General features: G+C 43.0%; 1 protein-coding gene across 4 annotated transcripts in view; it reads left to right on the forward strand.

Moving 5' to 3' along the window:
• The window catches only part of LOC135505031 (vesicle-fusing ATPase), a 47,007-nt gene that overhangs the window by 10,262 nt on the left and 9,748 nt on the right, over nucleotides 1-26,997 (forward strand). For 3 of the 4 annotated variants that reach the window (XR_010450201.1, XM_064924046.1, XM_064924048.1), the window contains exons 2-11: nucleotides 6,509-6,594; nucleotides 7,770-7,869; nucleotides 9,425-9,464; nucleotides 10,771-10,937; nucleotides 15,659-15,766; nucleotides 17,471-17,546; nucleotides 18,198-18,353; nucleotides 20,488-20,687; nucleotides 21,595-21,760; nucleotides 26,817-26,891. Coding sequence is in view for 3 of the 4 variants with exons in the window: in XM_064924046.1 (XP_064780118.1) it covers nucleotides 6,509-6,594; nucleotides 7,770-7,869; nucleotides 9,425-9,464; nucleotides 10,771-10,937; nucleotides 15,659-15,766; nucleotides 17,471-17,546; nucleotides 18,198-18,353; nucleotides 20,488-20,687; nucleotides 21,595-21,760; nucleotides 26,817-26,891 (1,174 nt within the window). In the remaining variant the exon portion in view is untranslated. Of the gene's footprint in view, nucleotides 1-6,508; nucleotides 6,600-7,769; nucleotides 7,870-9,424; nucleotides 9,465-10,770; nucleotides 10,938-15,658; nucleotides 15,767-17,470; nucleotides 17,547-18,197; nucleotides 18,354-20,487; nucleotides 20,688-21,594; nucleotides 21,761-26,816; nucleotides 26,892-26,997 lie in introns of all 4 variants that reach the window. The other variant, XM_064924047.1, reaches the window with a different exon arrangement.

Genomic DNA, 26,997 nt, shown 5'->3' on the forward strand with positions numbered 1-26,997 from the left:
CATAGGAACTGAGAAGTGGTCTGTGGTCTCCACCTGCAGAACCACTCCTTTATTGGGGGTGTCTTGCTAATTGCCTATAATTTCCACCTGTTGTCTATTCCATTTGCACAACAGCATGTGAAATTTATTGTCAATCAGTGTTGCTTCCTAAGTGGACAGTTTGGTTTCACAGAAGCGTGATTGACTTGGAGTTACATTGTGTTGTTTAAGTGTTCCCTTTATTTTTTTGAGCAGTGTATTTGAAAACAAGCCGTCTGGCAAAGGTGCATCGGTTGACAATCTACACAGGAATGCAAGGCAGTGAACCTGTTTCCCACATGTAGACGTGTGTGTAGTATGTTTGCGTAGTAGGCTCCTCAAATTACAATGTTGAGGATATTCTGAATTAGAGCAGCTTGTTAGCAGTACAATCCATTCAAATAGCTATGCTCATTAAAAGGCCATGGCCATGTGATAACATTTGGGTTTTTCTATAAACTAAGGTATCAGTAAGGATTTTCTACACTGGACAACTTGTTACAGCTGTTAAGTCATTTTTAATAATCTGCCTATGTTTTTCATGTCGTTACATTATGATATAAGGGGGAAATCATATCTAGATTCAATAAAATTCACGAGACGGTTTAAAAAAATTAATGTTTAACCCTTTATCATGGTTGGTGTCTTGACGGACTTGTCCAAATTGGTGTGACATAAAACATTACTTTGCTGTCCTTTATTTATGGCTGTATAAGTTGTCATATCATATATTAAGCATTAATCAGGTAAATTAGACATTGAACTTGAACCCTGTAAGAATCGTGGATCTAGCGGTCAGACATTTCTTTTTGTATAGAGATCTCAGAAATGCAGTGTAACATTTCCTGTCTCCTTATGTAACAGGGTGAAAACACTTTATGGGAATACAAATTCCAAATAATGTATGCACTGCAAAATCGAATGCTTCTTTTTTTTTTTTTTTTTGTGCGATGATCATTTTTTCAAACAGTACAGAACATACAAATGACAGCATGCAGACGACAACACAAACATCAACGATCTGCCAAGACCCACCTGCTCACCCCCCCCCCCCATCTCCAGCGTCTGTATCACTCTCCGACACAGATTCAAACGGCACCATTTTGTTTCTGTCTATCATCCACACACGTTCAACATTTGGTTAATAAAACATTTGACCTTTCCATTGTGTTAACGATGGAGGATTGGTTGATTTCCAGTTAAGTATTAGTTTTTTTTCCAAGTCGATTGACAAGAAACGTATCATCCAACCCATCCGGTATCTCACTGCACCCTCATGTGCCATGTCTAGAAATATGCAGACAGGCGGATTAAAAGTACATTTTTAATTAAAAGACAGCCAACTTTCTAACTCTGCCCGTAACTTTTGGGCTTTATAGCGTTCCCAGAAGGCATATTTGGTTTTACACTAAAGACTCTTGTATAATACATTTACATTTACATTTAAGTCATTTAGCAGACGCTCTTATCCAGAGCGACTTACAAATTGACATTCAATATATTAGTTTATACTGAATTGAGCATATATTTTCATTAACCGTAATTTCCCTCCATTTTTATACCAATATCAGTTATTTTAAAGTCTTGGTTCCAATAGTTTTCCCCCCCCCTAAGAGATTGTCAGATTATGCAAGGTTTTCTATATATTACCTAATGAATATCATCAAATCAAATGCTTCTTACTGAAGGAGTCACCTTACCTTGATACTTAAAATCTAAATCGATACTGTAATTAACATGGTTCTAAAATAATTATACACAATACTTGTTGGATGTGTATTTGGTGTCCAGCTGATTATTTGAGCCATGATATTTTCACACATCGTCTGATCCAGGAAGGAATTTTCTAAATGACAGTCAAGTGACGAACAGCTGTTGTGATAGTGCACGCGATTCAACAACAGCCCAGGTCCTGAGGGAAAAAAGGTGTTTGAGTGGAATGTCCAGAGTATTTTGCTGTCTCATTCATTACACCGGTAAAGACCGTTGTGCCTCGATATCCCTAGTGAATTGATGTTGATCATCTGTTGTCTGCTTGATTTACAGCAGGGTCTCATCAGTTTAACAGAGAAAGCATACAGGTAATGAGTTCATACTTTTGTATGTTTTTGTGCCTTGGAAGTCGACTGTGCACAATTGTGGCGATTTTAGCATGTTTGTCTTAGTGGAGTGAAGTCGACCACCATTTTTTGTTGCATGCCAGCAAATCCACTACACAGCTTTGTGTTATTTTATATGGCCTATGTGGTCTAAAAAGGAAGGAAAATACAATCACGGGGATCCACTTTTATAGAGAATATACTGACAAAGATGGAGCATTGCGCAAACAAAACAACCCTCGCAATATTAACTGGAAATACATGGGTCTATTCCTGAGCTCTTTTGTTGAAAACAAATATTTGAACAGGAAGCATGGTTACAGACCCAATAACATTATATAATATCCTCTCCTCGTGAAGGAAAACACACAAGCTAATTATAATATACAAAGTAAGCAAAACAATTAAATCATTCCAACATTGCCTAAAATAATGAATAAGATACTTTTGTATATATAGTGTATGTGGACACCCTTTCAAATCAAATATATTTATATAGCCCTTCTTACATCAGCTGATATCTCAAAGTGCTGTACAGAAACCCAGCCTAAAACCCCAAACAGCCAGCAACGCAGGTGTAGAAGCGCGGTGGCTAGGAAAAACTCCCTAGAAAGGCCAAAACCTAGGAAGAAATCTAGAGAGGAACCAGGCTCTGAGGAGTGACCAGTCCTCTTCTGGCTGTGCCGGGTGGAGATTATAACAGAACATGTCCAAGATGTTCAAATATTCATAAATGACCAGCATGGTCAAATAATAATCATCACAGTAGTTGTCGAGGGTGCAGCAAGTCAGCACCTCAGGAGTAAATGTCAGTTGGCTTTTCATAGCCGATCATAAAGAGTATCTCTACCGCTCCTGCTGTCTCTAGAGAGTTGAAAACAGCAGGTCTGGGACAGGTAGCACGTCCGGTGAACAGGTCAGTGTTCCATAGCCGCAGGCAGAACAGTTGAAAATGAGTGGATTTGGTTATTTCAGCCACACCCATTGCTCACAGGTGTATAACATTGAACACACAGGCATGCAATCTCCATAGACAAATATTGGCAGTAGAATGACTTTACTGAAGAGCTCATTGACTTTCAATGTGGAACTGTCATAGGATGCCACCTTTCCAACAAGTCAATTCGTCAAATTTCTCTCCTGCTAGAGCTGCCCCGGTCTACTGTAAGTACTGTTATTGTGAAGTGGAAACATCTAGGAGCAACGAAAGCTCAGCCGCATAGTGCCAACTTCATAGTGCCAACTGTACATTTTGGTGGAGGAGGAATAATGGTCTGGGGCAGTTTGCCATGGTTCGGTCTAGGCACCTTAGTTCCAGTGAATGGATATCTTAACGCTATAGCATACAATGACATTCTAGATGATACTGTGCTTCCGACTTTGTGGCAACAGTTTGGGGAAGCCCGTTTCCTGTTTCAGCATGACAATGCACCTGTGCACAGAGCGAGGTCTATACAGAAATGGTTTGTCGAGATCGGTGTGGAAGAACTTGACTGGCCTACACAGAGCCCTAACCTCGACCCCATTGAACACCTTTGGGATGAATTGGAACGCCAACTGCGAGCCAGGCATAGTTGCCGAACATCAGTGCCCAACATCACTAATGCTCTTGTTGCTAAATGGAAGCAAGTCCCTGCAGCAATGTTCCAAAATCTAGTAGAAAGCCTTCCCAGAAGAGTGGAGGCTGTTACAGCAGCAAAGGGGAGACCAACTCCATATTAATGCCCATGATTTTGGAATGAGGTGTTTGACAAGCAGGTGTCCATACTTTTTAGTCATGTAGTGTACTGATGAGATTAACCTATAATATAAGCATTGAAACAATTGAGATGTACAAACTATGACATAATGAGCGAGTAGCCGATTCAGCACATTTGAAATGTACAGAGACAGAATTCAGAACACGGGCCTTTGTTACAGTATTCTCCCAGTACACCATTCTCCCAGTACACCAAGTCAGAACCGTAGGATAAATAACATGGGCATATAAGCAGACAATGCTTACAATATTCAATGATAATATTTCTCTAAAACAGGCTAGAGGCTACATGTGCACCACCAAATCAGAACAGTAGGCTAAGTTATGAGGGGGAGAGGGACCAAATTCTTAAGGTGAGACACATGGGCTACTAACAGCTTACTACACAACATACATTTTTAATTTTTTAGCTACAGTATACATATCTCCCTGTCATATTACATCATTTATGCAGCAGTATACAAGACATGGTCTCACTTGAAAGTGGCGAGGCGGTCCTTCTTATGGGCGAACTTTCATCAAACTTTGTCATTAAAGTCTGTCAGTCTCTGGATTTATGGTGCTTTCAAGACGTCAATGATCTTCAGGTTGGAGCTCTAGAAAGAGGCCAGAGTTCCCGACTTGGAATTGCGAGCTGGATGACCGTTCAAAACATATTTTTCCAGTCCAAACTGTTTTTTCCCCGAATTCCCAGTTGTTTTGAACGCGGCAGAAGTCATGCTGGATTGACAGCAGGGGCAATGTATTCAACCTATTCTTCCCCGTAGTGTGTTGTGTGAATGCTTATCCGTTTAAGCTTGTAAAAGAGACCCTGCCAGATGTTTTAAATCCTTAAACCCAGACTTGGACCACACACCCTCTCCACCAAATAGCAGGTAGGGGAAACAAAATAGTGATAGCTTTGTGACACTTGCAGTTGACTCCTTCCAAACCACTCATTGTTGAATTTGCGATTGCCGACTTGTTGTGTAATGTTTATGTCCAATGGCCGATGAGCACCGATATGCTTTATCTATCATTTCTCGTCATATGACAAGGATTGAAAATTATTTGCCTGTAGATTTATTTTACTTGATTCATGAAGATGACTGCTTGTCTAGCTTGCTAGCAAAGATTGTGAACGTGTTATGTTGACATGATCAGTCCAGTCAAAGCTACAGGTGATATAACGTGATTTGTCCCATGACCTTATTGGAAGGGCACTTCTAATGTAAATCTATGGCAGCACCCAAGGGGATTTGAACTGCCTAGCTCTCCCTGTAGATTCGCCTGTGACCTAGTGTCCCCATTAGTGACAACTCTGAGACAATCTAGTTTACTCTGTATTTTCGCTAACTGCCCCTCCACCACAGAAAGCACTGAACTAGGCTAAAACACCCGCATTTGGAGCTGCTTTTCTTAGTTTGTATGCGGCGTTATTAACTTAAGGCAAATGTTTTCGTTTTTTAAAATTGTTTGCAAACTGATATGTGACACAAATGAATGCCAAAATAACATACAAAACACTTGCCCCACTTGCCCTGAATGACAGTGCGCAACATCCGGCGCTATTCCTATTCATTATTCTGGATATAATGACAACAAATTACATAGCTCAGTGGGTTTAATCACAATATGATCTGGTAATGAAATAACATGACAAATACATTTTGTTTTCAATGTTAGACCTGCAGTTTTAAACAATACAAGGGGTTTGAAGTAGCCTACTTCAACTTGAATTTGGAGTATTGGAATAGCCTAGCTTGAAAACCAGACATTTCCTCAATTTGGTGCATGAAAAGTTATTGTAATTATTGTAGCCAGTTTATAAGTTCTCCTGCTCCCTTTATAATTACATTTGTGGCCACTTTCGTTTGTTTCCCACGGCTTCAATTGAAGGGTGTTGCGCTACTCTGTTGCGGTAAAACCACGTGTTGTTATTATGGGGATGCCAACATCTGATGTTGGCTTCAACTTGCCTTTCCATACAAATCCTCCCATTAAAAAAGTAACCTGGTTTTTGGTAACTTTCTCAGGATAAAAACAGCGATAGTGAGGTGAGTTCAATCGCTATTAATTTATTTATTATGTGTGCCTGCGTCGACCACACAGGTCGGCCTAAATAATGCTTTATTCTTAGTGATAATGGCCTACTTTTTTTCTTATAAAAAAACCAAACTTTTTGCATGCATTTTTGGGAGGAGGGAGGGTTCTATATTAGGCCCTATATGTAGAATGATATACATTATACAATTGTATAACATTGAGGTCCTTGAAAAAGCCCCTGAAAGTCCTTGAATTTGACTTGTCAATGTGTCTATGAACCCTGCTCAAAGGATGTATAGTCTTAGGCATATGTTGTTGTATAGGTTATGGGCCAATTTGAATATATTCACTTTTATTCCTTTTAGTACACATGTGGAACTGCATGAATTATTTTTTGTTTCAAACATTTTGAAATGTTGATCCCAATGTCACACATTGGCCCCATTCCTTAGAGAAAGACCCATTTACATCAGTACAGTTGCTGTGATCTTGTAAGGATTCACAGCCAAGGGAACAGGTCTTCTCATTACAGCATATACATATCTGTCATTGGGTCATGTGTCCCTTTTGTAAAGGTTATTGAGGTTCTTTTCCTTCTCCTTTCCAGACTCTGCAAGCTGGGCGATGTCCAACAGATGAACTGTCACTGACCAACTGCGCAGTCGTGAGTGAGAAGGAGTCACAGTTTGAACAGTAAGGTGTGAGTGTGTGTGTGTGTGTGTGTGTTTTGATTCCCAGCCCTGAGGTGCCTCTGTTAAATCAGTGTGTGGTTAGTGGCAGGTCACAGTGCATCACTGGGGCTCAGCTCTCTAGGCACGATGCCAAAAAAAGCCTCAGGGCCATCACACTATGATTGCTCTGATTTCCTTTTCTATCATGGCGCTAAATTGTCTCGCTCTTTTCTCATCTCTGGCCTGCACATGTCCCTCTGGGGCAGGCGTGGGACTCAACAAACCTTCTCACCTGGTTAAAGAAATAACCCATTCTGTTTTCAGCATTTTACTTTCCCTGACTGATCAAAAACTTTTTTTCCCTTGTCTCTCTGCAGCAGACGTATAGTCAGCAATGTGTTTGAAACTTGAAATTGAAATAAAAATCTCTGTGTCCAATCACTATACATATGGTATTGTGAGGTCCCTGGCAATTCCAAGCTCTAGTTCACTCCAGGGTTCTGATGAACTGTTAGGCTTAAATACTGTATTATAGCCAAGCTAAATATGTGCACTACCATTCAAAGGTTTTATGTGGACGGTAGGGCCTCCCAGGCGGCGCAGTGGTCTAGGGCACTGCATCGCAGCGCTAGCTGTGCCACCAGAGACTCTGGGTTTGCGCCCAGGCCCCGAAGCAGCCGGGAGGTCCGTGGGGCGATGCACAATTGGACTAGCGTTGTCCGGGTTTGGCTGGTAGGGATATCCTTGTCTCATCGCGCACCAGCGACTCCTGTGGCGGGCCGGGCGCAGTGTGCGCTAACCAAGGCCGACAGGTGCACGGTGTTTCCTCCGACACATTGGTGCGGCTGGCTTCCGGGTTGGATGCGCGCTGTGTTATTAAGAAGCAGTGCGGCTTGGTTGGGTTGTGTTTCGGAGGACGCATGATTTTCGACCTTCGTCTCTCCCAAGCCCGTGCGGGAGTTGTAGCGATGAGACAAGATAGAAACTACGAAAAAGGGGGCAAAATAAAATAAATGTAAAAAAATTGGGACGGTAGTATATATAAAACTTTTGAACGGTAGTATTTGTCTTTAACACTCAGAACAACATGGAACAGGGAACAATCTCTCTCTCTCTCTCTCTCTCAATAGAATGCTTGTTATCCATGTAAACATGCATATTCTTGTACTTTGTATGATATTCTTCTCCTCTACGCAGTCACGTGACGGTGAGAACCACGCCGACCCACAAGTTTGTGTTCACAGTGAAGACCCACCAGAGTGTGGTCCCAGGAACCATCGCCTTCAGTCTTCCCCAGGTAGGAGCCACCATCATGGCCTTCAGAAATAGGCTACACACTGTGTTTAAGCCTATCCTTGCTTGAATGTCTTGTGTAAAATGTATTGTAACAGTAAACAAACTAAAGGTCTAACCCACATCTTTAGGGTGTTTATAAATAAATCCATTATTTAATCAATGAGGATGAAGTGGGTTTCTACAAGTGCAGATCCGGAACAATTTGTGGATGTAACTGACGCCATCTGAGTGTCTTACTTCAGCTGGGGCTGTACTGTGCTCTAGCTGTCTGACTTCTATGGCCTGTCTGTGTGTTCCTCCTCTCCCGGTCTGTTGTCTTTCTATCATGTATGTCACTGCTTTTGACCTTTGACCTTGCCTGACTGCCTGCTCTTTCTCCATCTTTAAACGCTGCAGCCACAGCAGCACACAGGTACTACGGTAACATCCTCACCCCGGTCTTATTTTACAACTAGATTGGAGTGTAAACGTAAGAAACATTTGAAGGTGTAGCGAAGCACTACACCATAACTCTTCACTGGACATTTGTCAATGGCCTAATGTGCCATACATCAGCCAAGAGCTTAGGCCTAAGTCATGTGAAGTAATGCTCCGTACATCAGCCAAGAGCTTAGGCCTAAGTTATGTAAAGCATTTCACTACACTCACATTAACATTTGCTAACCATGTGTATGTGACCAATAAAATTAGATTTGATTTGATAAAGTAATGCTCCATACATCAGCCAAGAGCCTAGGCCTAAGTCATGTAAAGTAGTGCTCCATACATCAGCCAAGCGCTTAGGCCTAAGTCATGTAAAGTAATGCTCCATACATCAGCCAAGAGCCTAGGCCTAAGTCATGTAAAGTAATGCTCCATACATCAGCCAAGCGCTTAGGCCTAAGTCATGTAAAGTAATGCTCCATACATCAGCCAAGAGCCTAGGCCTAAGTCATGTAAAGTAATGCTCCATACATCAGCCAAGAGCTTAGGCCTAAGTCATGTAAAGTAATGCTCCATACATCAGCCAAGAGCTTAGGCCTAAGTCATGTAAAGTAGGTGGCACATCAGTTCACGATCAGTCAAAAACCTGTTGACTGATGTTCTTCTTGAAAGATGAAATGGGTTGTAAAATAAGACCATGCTTGAGAGGAACGTTACACCACTGTTTTTGTCAGAACACCCTATTTATTAGTGTTGTTACGTTGGAGATGTACTGTCGTCCACATATGCAAGAATGTATTTTACCTGGGCCTGTTTATACCTTGTTGCTGAGAAACTGGATGCAATAAATCAGGGTGGGGGGTGATTTATTTTGGGCAAAAAAAACAACACTCCAGGCCACTCCTTTTAAATTATAATGGACCTATATATTTTCAAATAACTTCCCTTTTTCTGGCCTGCAAAATGATATTGACAAACATATCTTTAAGACAAAATCTGTGGGCCCTCTGTTGAATTTCAAAATCACATTGTGGCTCTCGAGCCAAATAGTTTGCCCAACCCTGCCATAAATAGTTTATATAAAGGAAATGTGTGAACTGTACACTGATTAGGATAAATGACTTGTTTTTCAGAGAAAATGGGCAGGCATCTCCATTGGTCAGGATGTGGAAGGTAAGAGTAAAACATGATGAACTGTGAGGTGATTGTGTGCGAGTGCAGGAAGGTACTTTCGGCTTCAAGCAGCTCTTTAAGACAATTGATTACCATTGCCATTGTATTATTGCTCTCCTATTGATGGTTAGCTCTGGTCCATAGCCACAATAACCACTCAGTCTCAACAATAACAACCCAGCATCCTTCTCTAGCAAAAACCCTGCAACCTAATCATATTTCACTCTAATGGTTATAGATGTTTCTACTATGTCAGAGAAATAATGTACAAAGCAGTCATCAAGGCAAAGGGTGGCTATTTGAAGAATCACAAATATACCATTTATTTTGATTTGTTCAACACTTTTGCTTACTACATGATTCCATATTTGTCATTTCATAGTGTTGATGTCTTCACTATTATAAAATAGTAAAAATAATGAAAGCCTTGAATGAGTAGGTGTCTAAACTTTTGAATGGTAGTGTATATACATCAACAGTCAAGTTAGGACACACCTACTCATTCCAAGGTTATATTTTATTTTGACTATTTTCTACATTGTAGAATAATATTGAAGGTATCAAAACTTTGAAATAACACATATGGAATCATGTAGTGACCAAAGCCATTATAGACCTACTATCAGATTTTATCTGTAGCGACAATGCCTATTGTAATAGGCCTAAGTCCTGTAGCTCTGCCTTAGCCTCATAGTCCAAATCTGTTTTAGTGCTACAGCCAACTCCTCTCTGTGTTCGTTCTTTGTCAAGCCAAACATGTAGGCATGGCAACAACAGTTGGCTACAGCACATGCGGTTTGGGACCAGACGAGCTCTGCCTAGGCAAATCAAAATATGAGCCCTTAAATTAGCAAAGTGTTGATATGTAAAGACACCCTGGCCTGGAATAGATCCGCTACATGGCTCATTTGCATAACGTCGGTACGGCAACACAAGCTGGGTGTGAACAGGTGTGGACGGAGCACTGTGAATAGCTGGTTCCCTTAGTCACTTTCAGCCCCGTGTTGCAGTGTGCTCTCTCAGATGTGAAGCCCTGAACGACAGAGGCCCATTTCAACTCACTGTAACGTGAACAGTACACTCTAACAAATGGTAATAATTAGTTGTTTGTCCTTGATGAGGTTGTTCATTCAATATTCTACAAAGTGAATAGCACTAACGAGCAAGGTACTGTAATATAACACCAACCAGACAGTTGACGTTGTACGTGAAAATCAAAACTGAGAAACGAGGTGAAAAGTAATTGGGCAACTACTCTTTTGCCATCTCACTGTGTGTGTCCTTTCTCCGCTGTGTGTCCATGTAGTGACCAGCTACAACTTTGACAAGTCCAAGCAGTGTGTGGGCACTATGATAGTGGAGATTGACTTCCTGCAGAAGAAGAGCGTGGACAGCAGCCCATACGACTCAGACAAGATGGCTGCAGAGTTCATCCAGCACTTCAACAGCCAGGCCTTCAGTGTAGGCCAGCAGGTACTGGAACTGTAGCCTACAGATGGATGGGGAAGGCTAGGATGACAGGTTGGGGTTACACACACTACCTGCTCGAGGACTTTGTTGGTCTTGAAGCTCTGGGTAGAAGTTGCCCGTACAAACAGATCTAGGATCAGCTTACCCCAAATCCTTAATCATTGCAAAGTGGCAAAACTGACTGTAGATCATTGTCAAGGGGTAACTTTGTCGTACTCTTGGCTTTAGGTTGAGGGGTAGCATAGAGCGCACATCTCGTCAAATAATTTAATTGCCCAAACGTTTTTGTTGTGTACTTACATTTTGTATATATGTTTAAAATATGTTTTTGTTATTATTCTGTATTCAATCAATTGGCAGAATAAACAGCATTGGACAAATGATAAATACCTTGTCAGCGCATGTCCATATCACATGACAATCATTACATGCTTATCAATACCACAAGATACATTCATAGTACATGCACTTACCAAGCAACAATAAATGCTATGCTAATTGAGTCCACCAAAGCAGGTAAAACAAAAAAACAAGATGAATTAGAAAATAAACCCAAAATAGAACCCACACCATTCCACCCGTGGTTCTTTTGAGTTAACTTCTCATAGCAAGAGATCTTACACTTTCAGCTGCGTTTGACCACATTAATAATTCTTTCACTGTCACCTTGAGAACGAGCAGTGGACAATTCCTAAATAACAATATCTAACAATGAGAACACCCATTGGAGCTTCCATCTTAAAACAAGCGTTGTTGTTGCAGTCGTTAGGCCTGCTAGCCACACCCTTTTGTGATCTAAAGACATTGATCCTGATGTGCTGTCATTCAACAGCAACACAACAGGAGAGCAGGGAGATCTTACACTTTCTCCCAAGTATTTTAGATAGACATATAGTGATCTTTTTCCCAAAACAATAAACCCGAGGACAATTGCACATTACATGCATAAATAAAGCAGTGGCTGTGATCAGAAGGTACCGAAAGGGGAGGGTACTAAAGACATTTGATATACACTGCTCAAAAAAATAAAGGGAAAACTTAAACAACACAATGTAACTCCAAGTCAATCACACTTCTGTGCAATCAAACTGTCCACTTAGGAAGCAACACTGATTGACAATAAGTGTCACATGCTGTTGTGCAAATGGAATAGACAACAGGTGGAAATTATAGGCAATTAGCAAGACACCCCCAATAAAGGAGTGGTTCTGCAGGTGGGGACCACAGACCACTTCTCAGTTCCTATGCTTCCTAGCTGATGTTTTGGTCACTTTTGAATGCTGGCGGTGCTTTCACTCTAGTGGTAGCATGAGACGGAGTCTACAACCCACACAAGTGGCTCAGGTATTGCAGCTCATCCAAGATGGCACATCAATGCGAGCTGTGGCAACAAGGTTTGCTGTGTCTGTCAGTGTAGTGTCCAGAGCATGGAGGCGCTACCAGGAGACAGGCCAGTACATCAGGAGATATGGAGGAGCACTGCCATAGCCCTGCAAAATGACCTCCAGCAGGCCACAAATGTGCATGTGTCTGCTCAAACGGCCAGAAACAGACCCATGAGGGTGGTATAAGGGCCCGACGTCCACAGGTGGGGGTTGTGCTTACAGCCCAACACCGTGCAGGACGTTTTTCATTTGCCAGAGAACATCAAGATTGGCAAATTCGCCACTGGCGCCCTGTGCTCTTCACAGATGAAAGCAGGTTCACACTGAGCATATGTGACAGTCTGGAGACGCCGTGGAGAACGTTCTGCTGCCTGCAACATCCTCCAGCATGACCGGTTTGGCGGTGGGTCAGTCATGGTGTGGGGTGGCATTTCTTTGGGGGGCCGCACAGCCCTCCATGTGCTCGCCAGAGGTAGCCTGACTGCCATTAGGTACCGAGATGAGATCCTCAGACCCCTTGTGAGATCATATGCTGGTGCGGTTGGCCCTGGGTTCCTCCGAATGCAAGACAATGCTAGACCTCATGTGGCTGGAATGTGTCAGCAGTTCCTGCAAGAGGAAGGCATTGATGCTATGGACTGGCCCGCCCGTTCCCCAGACCTGAATCCAATTGAGCACATCTGGGACATCATGTCTCGCTCCATCCACTAAGGCCACATTGCACCACAGACTGTCCAGGAGTTGGCGGATGCTTTAGTCCAGGTCTGGGAGGAGATCCCTCAGGAGATCATCCGCCACCTCCTCAGGAGCATGCCCAGGCGTTGTAGGGAGGTCATACAGGCACGTGGAGGCCACACACACTACCAAGCCTCATTTTGACTTGTTTTAATTAAGGACATTACATCAAAGTTGGATCAGCCTGTAGTGTGGTTTTCCACTTTAATTTTGAGTGTGTCTCCAAATCCAGACCTCAATGGGTTGATAAATTTGATTTCCATTGATAATTTTTGTGTGATTTTGTTGTCAGCACATTCAACTATGTAAAGAAAAAAGTATTTAATAAGAATATTTCATTCATTCAGATCTAGGATGTGTTATTTTAGTGTTCCCTTTATTTTTTTGAGCAGTGTATTTTGTGTGGATTAGCATAAGTTCTATGAATGAAGTTTAAGTGAATTGTTTGGAGGTTAAGGTTCCGAGATGCTCTACTTATGTACTCCACACAGTTTCCCACTCCAATGTCTTCCTCTAGAACTCAAAACTCGTTATTCCATGGTTTCATTCATCTTCAAGGGTTTGTTTGTACCATAAACAATTTTCAAATAAATAACAGATACAATGCCTTTGGTTTTAGATTTGACATACATCCAGTCAGTAAATGGATGTTTACATAAATGTGAAATCCAGCGAACACCATAAGCCTTTACGGTAGCACGTAACTGGAAAACAAAGGGCATCCCGAGTGGCACAGCGGCCTAAGCTACTGCATCACAGTGCTAGAGGCGTCACTACAGACCTGGGTTTGATCCCAGGCTGTGTCACAACCGGCCGTGATTGGGAGTCCTATACGGCGGCTCACAATTGGCCCAGCGTCGTCCGGGTTAGGGGAGGGTTTGGCCGGGGTAGGCCGTCTTTGTAAATAAGAATTTGCTCTTAATTGAAGGTTTAGCCGGAGAAGTTCTATTTGGCTCATCGCTCTCTAGCGACTCCTTGTGGCGGGCCGGGTGCCTGCAGGCTGACCTCGGTTGGCAGTTGAACGGTGTTTCCTCCGACACATTGGTGCGGCTGGCTTCCGGGTTAAGCGGGTGGGTGTTAAGCGCGGTTTGGCCGGTCATGTTTTGGCGGACACATGACTCGACCTTCGCCTCCCAAGCCCGTTGGGAAGTTGCAGCGATGAGACAAGCTCAAAAAAGGTGGTAAAATACACACACACAATAAAGATAAATTAAACATCTGTTGTTCATCTGAAAAAGCACCTAGTCCTTGAGAGTCAAATAGATCTCTAAGTGTGAATAAAATGTTTTTACTCCATTTGGAATACAACCAACTACATGAGTGTGTCTCTCATTACTAATGTCTGCATAGACAGAACATTAGAAACGATTGGGCCATAATGAAATCTAGCTTGTTTCAAGGGGTTAACGAACAAACCGCGTAAAGAACAAGTTTCTCCTCATTTGACCGCCAATCTGTGTCACTACTAGGATCTATCTATATTGGAATTGCTCGTGATACAAAAGCCCAGTGATAAAATGTAACATCCGGAACACCCCACCCATTCAACAGGCTTGGGTCTTTGTAAAGTCAATCATTTTTGATTATTTGTATTTTGCTAGTCTAAGATTGCACTATGAAGCCTGTCCTAGTATCCTGATAGTAGACACAGCAGAATCATAGAGATAATCAAGTTCATAAGGATCAACGCATTCATTTTAATTACAGAAACGCAAGACTGGGAAGCTAATGAGGACTGAGTCGTCTCTTTAAATCACATTCAAACTTGTTTAGAAAGGAAGTATATGTCTTTGTCACAATCACTTCCAGACTCTTGTAAATGTCAATGCCCAGATATCTAAGGTCTTCAACATAAGGTATACCAGCTATTACAGAGTCATTAGAATTGTTGAGGGACAACAGTCCAGACTTTAGCCAGTTAATTTTCTATCCCGAGAAGCTACTAAATGTACTCAATAAAAATGTTGTTTAAAACAAGAGGACATCATCTGCGTACAGCGAGATACAATGGGAAGAGCCATTAATGATAATTGGTTCTATGGCATTGGGTTGCCGTACGGCTCGGGCAAGAGGCTGAAGTGAGAGAATGAGAAGCACCGAAGAGATGGGGACAGAAGCTCTAGAGATGGGGACAGAAGCTCTAGAGATGGGGATAGAAGCTCTAGAGATGGGGACAGAAGGAGGAGCAGTTAGTGCCGGTCATCACCATTGTGCAAGAGTTGGCGTACAAAATCAGATTTATATATTTAGCACACAAGCCCAGATGACCTAGTGCGATCTGTAGGTACTCTCATTCGAACCTATCAAAGGCTTTTTCTGCATCTAATGGTAAGATGTCAGGGGAATCATTTCATTCTGGAGCATAATGTATCACATGTAATAGTCAACTTCCATCGTCTGATGCAAGGCGATCCTTAACAAATCCTGTTTATCCCCATCGATTAGATTATCCAAATACTCATTGACGGCGTGCAAGAACCTTTGAGAATGGTGTACTTACGTTGTGACAATTTGCTACGGTTTGTATTTGTTCACATGCTGTTATGCTTTACATTCTTATGACATATTGTCCACTTTTCATCCTGTTTCTCTCTGTCTATATAGCTGGTGTTTAGTTTCTGCGAGAAGCTATTTGGCCTGCTGATAAAGGACATCGAGGCCATGGACCCCAGCATCCTCAAGGGAAATGCAGGCTCTGGGAAGAAGCACAATGTACATGTACCTCCAGCATCAACCCTCTCATGACCTTTATTATCAGATTAGCACCATTCCATGTTACATTCCATAGGACTATTCATACACTATAACTAATCATAACTACTTAGAAACTCAGCAAAAAAAGAAACGTCCTCTCACTGTCAATTGCATTTATTTTCAGCAAGCTAAACGTGTAAATATTTGTATGAACATAACAAGATTCAACAACAGACATTCCACAGTCATGTGACTAACAGAAATTGAATAATGGTCCCTGAACAAAGAGGGCGGGGGGGGTCAAAATCAAAGGTAACAGTCAGTATCTGGTGTGGCCACCAGCTGCATTAAGTGATGCAGTGCATCTCCTCATGGACTGCACCAGATTTGCCAGTTCCTGCTGTGAGATGTTACCCCACTCTTCTACCAAGGCACCTGCAAGGTCCCAAACATTTCTGGGGGGAATGGCCCTAGCCCTCACCCTCCGATCCAACAGGTCCCAGACGTGCTCAATGGGATTGAGATCTGGGCTCTTTGCTGGCCATGGCAGAACACTGACATTCCTGTCATGCAGGAAATCACGCACAGAACATGCAGTATTGTCATGCTGGAGGGTCATGTCAGGATGAGCCTGCAGGATGGGTACCACATGAAGGAGGAGGATGTCTTCCCTGTAATGCAAAGCGTTTAGATTGCCTGCAATGACAACAAGCTCAGTCCGATGATGCTGTGACACACCGCCCCAGACCATGACGGATCCCACTCCAGAGTACAGGCCTCAGTGTAACGCTCATTCCTTCGACGATAAACGTGAATCCGACCATCACCCCTGGTGAGACAAAACCGCGACTTGTCAGTGAAGAGCACTTTTTGTCAGTCCTGTCTGGTCCAGCGACGGTGGGTTGTTGCCGGTGATGTCTGGTGAGGACCTCCTTACAACAGGCCTACAAGCCCTCAGTCCAGCCTCTCTCAGCCTATTTCAGACAGTCTGTGAGCACAGATGCAGGGATTGTGCGTTCCTGGTGTAACTCAGGCAGTTGTTGTCATTCTGTACCTGTCCCACAGGTGTGATGTTCGGATGTACCGATCCTGTGCAGGTGTTACACGTGGTCTGCCACTGTGAGGATGATCAGCTGTCCGTTCTGTCTCCCTGTAGCACTGTCTTTAGACGTCTCACAATACAGACATTGCAATTTATTGCCCTGGCCACATCTTCAGTCCTCATGCCTCCTTGCAGCATGCCTAAGGCACGTTCACGCAGATGAGCAGGGACACTGGGCATCTTTCTTTTGGTGTTTTTCAGAGTCAGTAGAAAGGCCTCTTTATTGTCCTAAGTTTTCATAACTGTGACCTTAACTGCCTACCATCTGTAAGCTGTTAGTGTCTTAACGACCTTTCCACAGGTGCATGTTCATTAACTGATTATGGTTCATTGAACAAGCATGGGAAACAGTGTTTAAACCCTTTACAGTGAAGATCTGTGAAGTTATTTGAATTTTTACCAATTATCTTTGAAAGACAGAGTCCTGAAAAAGGCTGTTTCTTTTTTTCCTGAGTTTATTATAGTTACACTAGCTATACAGTAGTTATTGTGTACACAACGTGGTAATGTAAGCCACACCGAAGGTGCTAGCTAGTTAGTAAAGTAAATTCTCATAGAAAACGTGTGGAATTCTCTGTCCACCATCTCACTCCTGTCTTCTATCTCCGTGGTCTTTACAGATTGACATTGGCTTGTTGCTGGGCAACAGCCAGGTGGTTTTCGAGAAGGCAGAGAGCTCCTCTCTTACCCTCATTGGTAAGTGTCATCCTCGGCTTGCTCTCATGTGGAAAACGCTGTCTTTTATTAAGTAACTACAGCAAATGTATTTAGTCTCACTCCGTTACGGTATTTCTAAATCAGGGTTGTGTATATCTGACAAGTTGGTCCGCTCAATAGCGTAATAGACCCGGGATATTAAGATGTAAACAAATTAGGCTTGATATTTCCATAATGAACCAAAGTGGATGTGTTTACATGGCTAAGCTAAGTGACACTCGGCCTCACTAAACCACCCTGACTGACTTTATCAGTTTGTGGCATGTGCTTGTTGTAACCCAATACGACCCCAAGAGGGCACCCTGTCCACATTTTATGTTTGGCTATCCTCTCCTTGCTTTCAGTTGTTTTGAGTGATGAAATTGAGATGGCGAAAGTTTCCTAGAGAGGAAAGTGTCATTCATTCAGTGGCATGTAGAGTACATGTTCTTCCTTATGTCTTTGATGGACTATTTAGTTAATACATTAAAAGCTTTGCACCATTCCCCATCTATGAGCTGCCACTGGTGCTAGGTTTACACACATACAAAACACTAATAAAGAAGACAATGTCAAACGTTAAATAGATGAGAACCTGAGGTTAACAAAGTATTTAACCCTTTTTGTGTGTTTGCCTTTCTGAAAATCAAGGGAAAGCGAAGACCAGAGAGTCTCGTCAGTCCATCATCAACCCAGACTGGAACTTTGAGCGCATGGGCATCGGTGGCCTGGACAAGGAGTTCTCTGATATCTTCCGTAGGGCCTTCGCCTCTCGAGTCTTTCCTCCAGACATCGTGGAGCAGATGGGTGAGCTCCTCTCTGTCTCTGTTGGTCTTTCTCGTCCTCCAGATCTTTCTTTCTCAACAGCAGTTTCTCTTTCTTGACTTTCACTCAATCCATTGTATTCAGTCTTATTTTCACACATGCCTGTTCTCTTGCACACTCAGTTTCTCGCTCTCTTACTTGTACTTTTTATAGCTCTCTGTGTATTTTTCTCTCACCGCATCCCCCCGCTAACCACTTTTCAAGGTCCCAGTGAGCCTGTGTTCCAGCCTAACGTCAGACAGACTGAACCATTAGCCACTGTGAGGGGAGGGGGGGGGGGGGACAGGACAGCCTGCCAAACCAAATCACACAATCGGTCTCTGGATGAAACACCATGATATGAATAAGACTCTCTGTGTTCTGATGGCATTGGTTTTCAGACCAATACTACTCCACATTGTGACAAAGTCTCAAACAAGTGGACCGAATGGGAATACTATTATTGGACTGACAATGTAGTTTGACTTTTCTCTTTGTTTGACAACACTACTGAACACTAGACTACCGGTAAACTAGTTATTTGAAAAATGAATTGTCTCACTCACTCGGTTAGGCCAAGGGGGCGTCCATTATTGGACAGACAATGTAGTGACCTCTCGAGATGCTGCTCTCATTCGTCAGTCGTCCGTCAGATATGACGCAGGCATCCATCCCCCACGGAATAATCCTTGCATGCACTGGTAAATAGTTGTTTGACATGTCTCAGATTACGATGCTGATTCCCATCACTAAAGAATGGTTCATAGTGAAAGCAAGTCAGGTGCTCTTCTGCGTCATACACACACACACACACACACACACACACACACACACACACACACACACACACACACACACACACACACACAGAGAGAGAGAGCCCCAGTCCTAGCCTCGTGGCGTCCAGTGTGAGTGCGAGAGATGACCTTAAGCAGGGCGGCTGGGTGCTATGGGGTGCAGGAGTTGGCCCCTGGCTGTGGCCAGCTGGCTGGTCTAATGAGATGGCGAGCCCTGATAGAGGAGAGTCTAAAGGTGAGGGTGTAATTGGGGAGTGTCAGGGAGCGCAGGTGCTGAGCGAGATGATCATAGGGGGGAGGTGTGTGTGTGGTGGGGCTCTCACTCTCTCCATGTCTCCTCACACTCCCACAAAAGTCAGGAAGACAGCAAGGGATCACACACACACACACACACACACACACACACACACACACACACACACACACACACACACACACACACACACACACTATAATGGTTTACCTGGAGCCCCTCCTCACTACCCCTGTCTGTCTCCCTTCAGCACGTATAAATGACAGGGGCGATGTCTATCTCTGGCCCCTCGATGAGTCGGGAGCAAATGTCACCAAACAGGTGCAAAAAGCTACTAGGACCAATGCAGTCTGGGTTTCAGTCTAGACCCAAAACTGCTCCAAATTGGTTGGGTCTAATCACAAGACTTGATCTTTATAAGAAACACACCACAGAGTCAACTTGTAGTGAATCATAGCAGTAAATACAGTAAATCTAGCCCATTCATCAGTTTTGTCCTGCTCATTCTCACAAATTGAACTTGTGAACTTCAAATACCTTGGGAATGTTTCATATCTGGATGTGACATATGAATCAGGGATGAGATCGGACAATGACTTTAAGGCAAAAGTCACCTCAAACACAGTGCATTGGAGAAACAGCCAATGGGAGCATAGAGTGCTAAAGAGGCCTAAGGACCCCACAAACCATTCACACCGACTAAGGACTTTCCATTCACACCGACTCTGATACCACCGACTGATACGATTGTGACACACACAAACCATTCACACCGACTCTGATACGATCTGTGACACACACACAAACCATTCACACCGACTCTGATACGACACACACAAACCATTCACACCAAGTGACACACACAAACCATTCACACCGACTCTGATACGATTGTGACACACACAAACCATTCACACCGACTCTGATACGATTGTGACACACACAAACCATTCACACCGACTCTGATATGATTGTGACACACACAAACCATTCACACCGACTCTGATACGATTGTGACTCACACAAACCATTCACACCAAGTCTGATGTGTTTCTTTTAACGTTTTGTCTGTGTCCCTCCCTGTCAGGCTGTAAGCACGTGAAGGGCATCCTGTTATTCGGGCCTCCTGGCTGTGGTAAGACTCTGATGGCCAGGCAGATTGGGAAGATGCTGAACGCCCGCGAGCCCAAGGTGGTCAACGGCCCTGAGATCCTCAATAAGTACGTGGGAGAGTCCGAGGCAAACATCAGGAAGCTGTTCGCCGACGCAGAGGACGAGCAGAAGAGGGTGGGAGGGATAAAAAATCATAAACACTATGTGACATAGATAAAAACTCAGTATGATGCGTATACACACACACACCAGTAAATCAATTGTGTAATGTCATTAAATCCACCCAGTACCTTCACTGCAATTACTCATGTGGTTATCAAGCACAACATACCTAATAACAAGTCAATCAAATAGATGTCATACTAAATGGATTCCTTATCCTGAGGCCAATATGCAGCCTACTCCACGAAACACAGATAAGCATCACACAAATCCTCACGGAGAAGCTAATTTCTCCTGCAGAAGATTGATTTGCCCTTTAAAGAGGCATATTAGTAATAATAACGGTGGAAAAGTCTGTGGGTTTCTCCATACTGGGGGACAGTTGTGTATTGAGCCCCCATGGTGACGCCGGTGTGACAGTGACGGCCTCACTCCTCGCCACCTAATGAGTTGCTGGGTTATCTCTGCCCCCCTCTCTGTCCCCCTCTCTCACCTAGCCCACAATAAGCCCAGCTCCACACCTGCTTTAAATGCTACGTCTGGAGACTGACAGGGCCAGAGATGGACAGATAACCCCCCACCCCGCTCTCTCTATCTCTTGCTTTCAGTCTCTCTCACCTCGCTCTCTTTTTCTCTCTCTCGGTCTCTCCCGGTCTCTCTCGGTCTCTCCCTAAAACAAACTCTCTCTTTCTCTGTTTGTGCGGACTTTGTCCCTCCATGGCAGAGCAGAGGGAGGATGAGGAGGCTTTGAAAGGTTTTAGATTTCACTCTTGTCGCACCAAGGAGAATTTAGCCCAGAACAGCCATGGCTGCGAGTGGTAGACAGTCTACATACTCTCCTAAGTTAGCACTGCATTGCCTGTGTGACCACAGCATCCTTCCTCCTGCTTCATTCACCCATATCTCTCTCCTTCCACAGCTGGGCGCCAACAGTGGGCTGCACATCATCATCTTTGACGAGATCGACGCCATCTGTAAGCAACGTGGCAGCATGGCAGGCAGCACAGGTGTCCACGACACGGTGGTCAACCAGCTGCTCTCCAAGATAGACGGAGTAGAGCAGCTCAACAACATCCTGGTTATAGGTAAACCACACATACATGCGCATATTCATATGTGCGCACAGAAACACAGACACACATACAGTACCAGTCAAAAGTTTGGACACGCCTACTCATTCCAGGGCTTTTCTTTATTTTTTACTATTTTCTACATTGTAGAATAATAGTGAAGACATCAAAACTATGAAACAACACATATGGAATCATGTAGTAACCAAAAAAGTGTTAAACAAATCAAAATATATTTTATTATGGCCTCCCGGGTGGGGCAGTGATTAAGGGCGCTGTACTGCAGCATCAGCTGTGCCACCAGAGACACTGGGTTCGCGCCCAGGCTCTGTCGTAACCGGCCGCGACCGGGAGGTCCGTGGGGCGACGCACAATTGGCCCAGCGTCGTCCGTGTTAGAGAGGGTTTGGCCGGTAGGGATATCCTTGTCTCATCGCGCCCTAGCGACTCCTGTGGCGGGCCGGGGGCAGTGCACGCTAATTGGTGCTGCTGGCTTCTGGGTTGGATGCGCGCTGTGTTAAGAAGCAGTGCGGCTTGGTTGGGTTGTGTATCGGAGGACGCATGACTTTCAACCTTCGTCTCTCTCGTGCCCGTACGGGAGTTGTAGCGATGAGACAAGATAGTAGCTACTAACAATTGGATACCACGAAATTGGGGAGAAAAAGGGGTAAAACAAATTCACACAAAAAAAATCCTGAAAAAAAATATCTATATTTTATTTGAGATTCTTCAAATAGCCACCCTTTGCCTTGATGGCAGCTTTGCACACTCTTGCCATTCTCTTATCCAGCTTCATGAGGTAGTCACCTAGAATGCATTTCAATTAACAGGTGTGACTTGTTAAAAGTTAATTTATGGAATTTCTTTCCTTAATGCGTTTGAGCCAGTCAGTTGTGTTGTGGCAAGGTAGGGGTGGTATACAGAAGATAGCCCTATTTGGTAAAATACCACGTCCATATTAGGGCAAGAACAGGTCAAATAAACAAAGAGAAACAACAGTCCATCATTACTTTAAGACATGAAGGTTAGTCAATACAAACCATTTCAAGAACTTTGAACGTTTCTTCAAGTGCAGTTGCAAAAACAATCATGTGCTATGATGAAACTGGCTCTCATGAGGACCGTCACAGGAATGGAAGACTCAGAGTTACCTCTGCTGCAGTGGATAAGTTCATTAGTTACCAGCTTCAGAAATTGCAGCCCAAATAAATGCTTCACAAAGTGCAAGTAACAGACACATCTCAACATCAACTGTGTGAATCAGGTCTTCATAGTTGAATTGCTGCAAAGAATCCACTACTAAAGGACACCAATAAGAATATAAGAGACTTGCTTGGGCCAAGAAACAGGAGCAATGGACTTTAGACTGGTGGAAATCTGTCCTTTGGTCTTGAGTCCAAATTGGATATTTTTGGTTTCATCTGCTGTGTCTTTGTGAGACGCGGTGTGGGTGAACGCATGTGTATTTCCCACCGTAAAGCATGGAGGAGGAGGTGTTATAATGTGGGGGTGCTTTTCTGGTGCCACTGTCTGTAATTTATTTAGAACCAGCATGGCTACCACAGCATTCTGCAGTGATATACCATCCCATCAGGTTTGGGCTTAGTGGGACTATCATTTGTTTTTCAACAGGACAATGACCCAACACACCTCCAGGCTGTGTAAGGGCTATTTGACCAAGAAGAAGAATTGAGATGGTTTGGGATGAGTCTGACCGCAGAGTGAAGGAAAAGCAGCCAACAAGTGCTCAGCATGTGGGAACTCTTTCAAGACTGTTGGAAAAGCATTCCAGGTGATGCTGGTTGAGAGAATGCAAGAGTGTGCAAAGCTGTCATCAAGGCAAAGGGTGGCTATTTGAAGAATCTCAAATATAAAATCGATTTTGATTATTTAAGCACTATTCCATATGTTCTACAACTTATGACCGGTAGTGTACACACACACACACACACACACACATACAGGCTGTATCCAAATACTTATAAATACACAGCAAATTTGAGATCAGAATTTTAACACCCACAGTGTTAAATTTAAAAAATTTATTTTACCTTTATTTAAGTCAGTTAAGAACAAATTCTTATTTTCAATGACGGCCCAGGAACAGTGGGTTAACTGCCTGTTCAGGGGCAGAACGACAGATTTGTACCTTGTCAGCTCGGGGGTGTGAACTTGCAACCTTCCGGTTACTAGTCCAACACTCTAACCACTAGGCTACCCTGCCGCCCCAAATTTAATTGAACACTTTCTTAGTGTGTGTATGTGACCCACTGAAATAGTGTTAAACTTTTTTCAAAGTGGGTGTTGCAAATTCCGACTTACTATGAGATTTTCTTCGCCATTTCCTTGTTACAAAAATTCTAATAGTTCGCCTAATTTCAGTTTATGTCCCAAAACAAGCAATAGTGCAGAGAATCATTGTACCATCTTAACTGGTATATATTATCCATAACCAGAAATATTGTATTTTCAGCTGTTTGAAACTGGTGTACAAACCTGAAAGTAAAATACTCAAAAACTAAACTTTAAAATGGGAAATGTAGATATAGCGCACATAGAACAGATCAACCACTTATTAGACTTGCTTTCAATGAGAATGACAAAGCTATAATCCACATTTCTATGTGGATATTGTCAGGTCGCCCAAAAAGTTACATAATGCATCTTTAAAAGAACACTTAGTTGTGTTAAAGTAATATTTTGGGATGTTTTAACGTTGTAGGATGTAGAGCCTCATTTACATATTTCCCAGCATGCCTTTAAAGTCGATGTTAGAGATACCGACCCATGAATGTGTGTGTTAGTGACGGGGGCATGGTTTTTGCAGTCAAAAAAACGTATAGTCTTGAAACCTTGAAGTGAATGTGTTTGAATTAAAAGTAAAACATTTATGACCATATATTAGACATTTCATAAGGCCTTTAGTTATGGCCTAGTTCTTCCCTAACATTTGTATTTATTATGGATACCCATTGCCAAAGCAGCAGCTACTCTTCCTGTGGTCTAGCAAAATTACGGCAGTTATACAATTTTAAAAACATTACAATATGTTCTCAGTTTTCACAACACTGTGTGCCCTTAGGCTCCAACTCCACCACTACCACATATCTATAATACAACATCTATGTGTGTGTATAGTGCATATGTTATTGTGTGTGTGTGGACGCATGTGTCTGTGCCTATGTTTGTGTTGCTTCACAGTCCCCGCCATAAGGTGTATTTGTATAATTTTCTTTTATATAATTTTACTGCTTTCATCAGTTACTTGATGTCCATGTAGTCATGGCTCTGTGTAGTACTGTGCGCCTCCCATAGTCTGTTCTGGACTTGGGGACTGCGAAGAGACCTCTTGTGGCATGTCTTGTAGGGTATGCATGGGTGACATTCAACATTCTCTCATAAATACAAGTAGTGATGAAGTCAATCTCTCCTCCACTTTGAGCCAGGAGAGATTGACATTCATATTATTCCTGTTCGCTCTCTGTGTAAATCCAAGGGCCAGCCGTGCTGCCCTGTTCTGAGCCAATTGCAATTTTCCTAAGTCCCTTTTTGTGGCAACTGACCACACAACTGAATGGTAGTCCAGGTGTGACAAAACTAGGGCCTGTAGGACCTGTCTTGTTGACAGTGTTGTTAAGAAGATAGAGCAGCGCTTTATTATGGACAGACTTCTCCCCATCTTAGCTACTGTTGTATCAATATGTTTTGACCATGACAGTTTACAGTCCAGGGTTAGTCCAAGCAGTTTAGTCACCTCAACTTGCTCAATATCCACATTATTTATTACAAGATTTAGTTGAGGTTTAGGGTTTAGTGAATGATTTGTCCTAAATACAATGCTTTTAGTTTTAGAAATATTTAGGACTAACTTATTCTTTGCCACCCAATCTGAAACTAACTGCATCTCTTTAAGTGTTGCAGTCATTTCAGTCGCTGTAGTAGCTGCCACGTATAGTGTTGAGTCATCCGCATACATAGACACACTGGCTTTACTCGTTAGTAAAGATTGAAAAAGTAAGGGGCCTAGACAGCTGCCCTGGAGAATTTGTGAGTCTACCGGGATATGTTGGAGACGCTTCCATTAAAGGACACGCTCTGTGTTCTGTTAAATGGGTACCTCTTTATCCACAATATAGCAGGGGGCGTAAAGCCATAACACACGTTTTTCCAGCAGCAACTATGATCCATAAAGCCAAAAGCCGCACTGAAGTCTAACAAAACACTGAAGTCTTACAAAACACTGAAGTCTTACATTGTGATCTGATGATCCTGGCTCATGGGCCATATCAGATCTGCAAGTCACAATATGCTGGCTAGTGAAATGATTTGTAATTCCTATTGGAATCCAACCAGAGGGAAGATATTCAACAATTTGAACTTTTTTATCACCGACAACCTGCATTCAGAACGACTGCTATGGTGAAGAGCTTGTCAAACAACCATCGAAACTGGAACAACCATCTCTGTAACACTTTCAATAAGTCCAACCACTTGGATTCGTTTTGAAAAATCAATGTTATTTATCTTTTGTTTAGTATGATTAAGGCCAAAATATGGCCAAAATACCATGACTAAGGGCTGTTCTAAAGCCCAACGCAACGCAGATTTCCTGGCTACATTCCATAGCTGTGGTATGTTGGCTGTATACCACCCCCCCGAGGTGCCTTATTGCGATTTTAAACTGGTTACCAACGTAATTAGAGCTGTAAAAATAAATGTTTTGTCAAACCTGTGGTATATGGTCTGATATACTGTACCACGGCTGTCAACCAATAAGCATTCTGGACTTGAACCGACCAGACAGAATAGGGGACACTACAAAAATGAATGAATGGCGCGCAACAAGCATGATTGCGCGTTAGATGACGCCTTATCAGTATGGTTGAGTAGTATGTTGATATTTGTTGCTTACTGCTTACGTTTTTACTAAACAGTACTTTCTAAAATAGTATGTAGTAGGGCCACAGTCTGCTTGACTGACCGGTCGAGTTGTGGTCTGAGAAGATGAGCGGGATTATCTGAGCTATACCTTTCTTGCCCTCTTCTTCTATCTCTCCCTCTGTGCCTCTAAGGAATGACCAACAGGCCGGACCTGATAGACGAGGCCTTGTTGAGACCAGGCAGGTTGGAAGTCAAAATGGAGATCGGTAAGAAAGCACAACGTAGTACACCACAAAGCATCCACCCTAACCAAAGACCTTGCTTAATTTTTGTTAGTTTACTGTATTCCGGTTTTAGTTTGTTTTCGGGTAG

The sequence above is a fragment of the Oncorhynchus masou genome, chromosome 18 (genome assembly GCF_036934945.1).
Source record: "Oncorhynchus masou masou isolate Uvic2021 chromosome 18, UVic_Omas_1.1, whole genome shotgun sequence".
NCBI classification, from domain to species: Eukaryota; Metazoa; Chordata; class Actinopteri; order Salmoniformes; family Salmonidae; genus Oncorhynchus; species Oncorhynchus masou.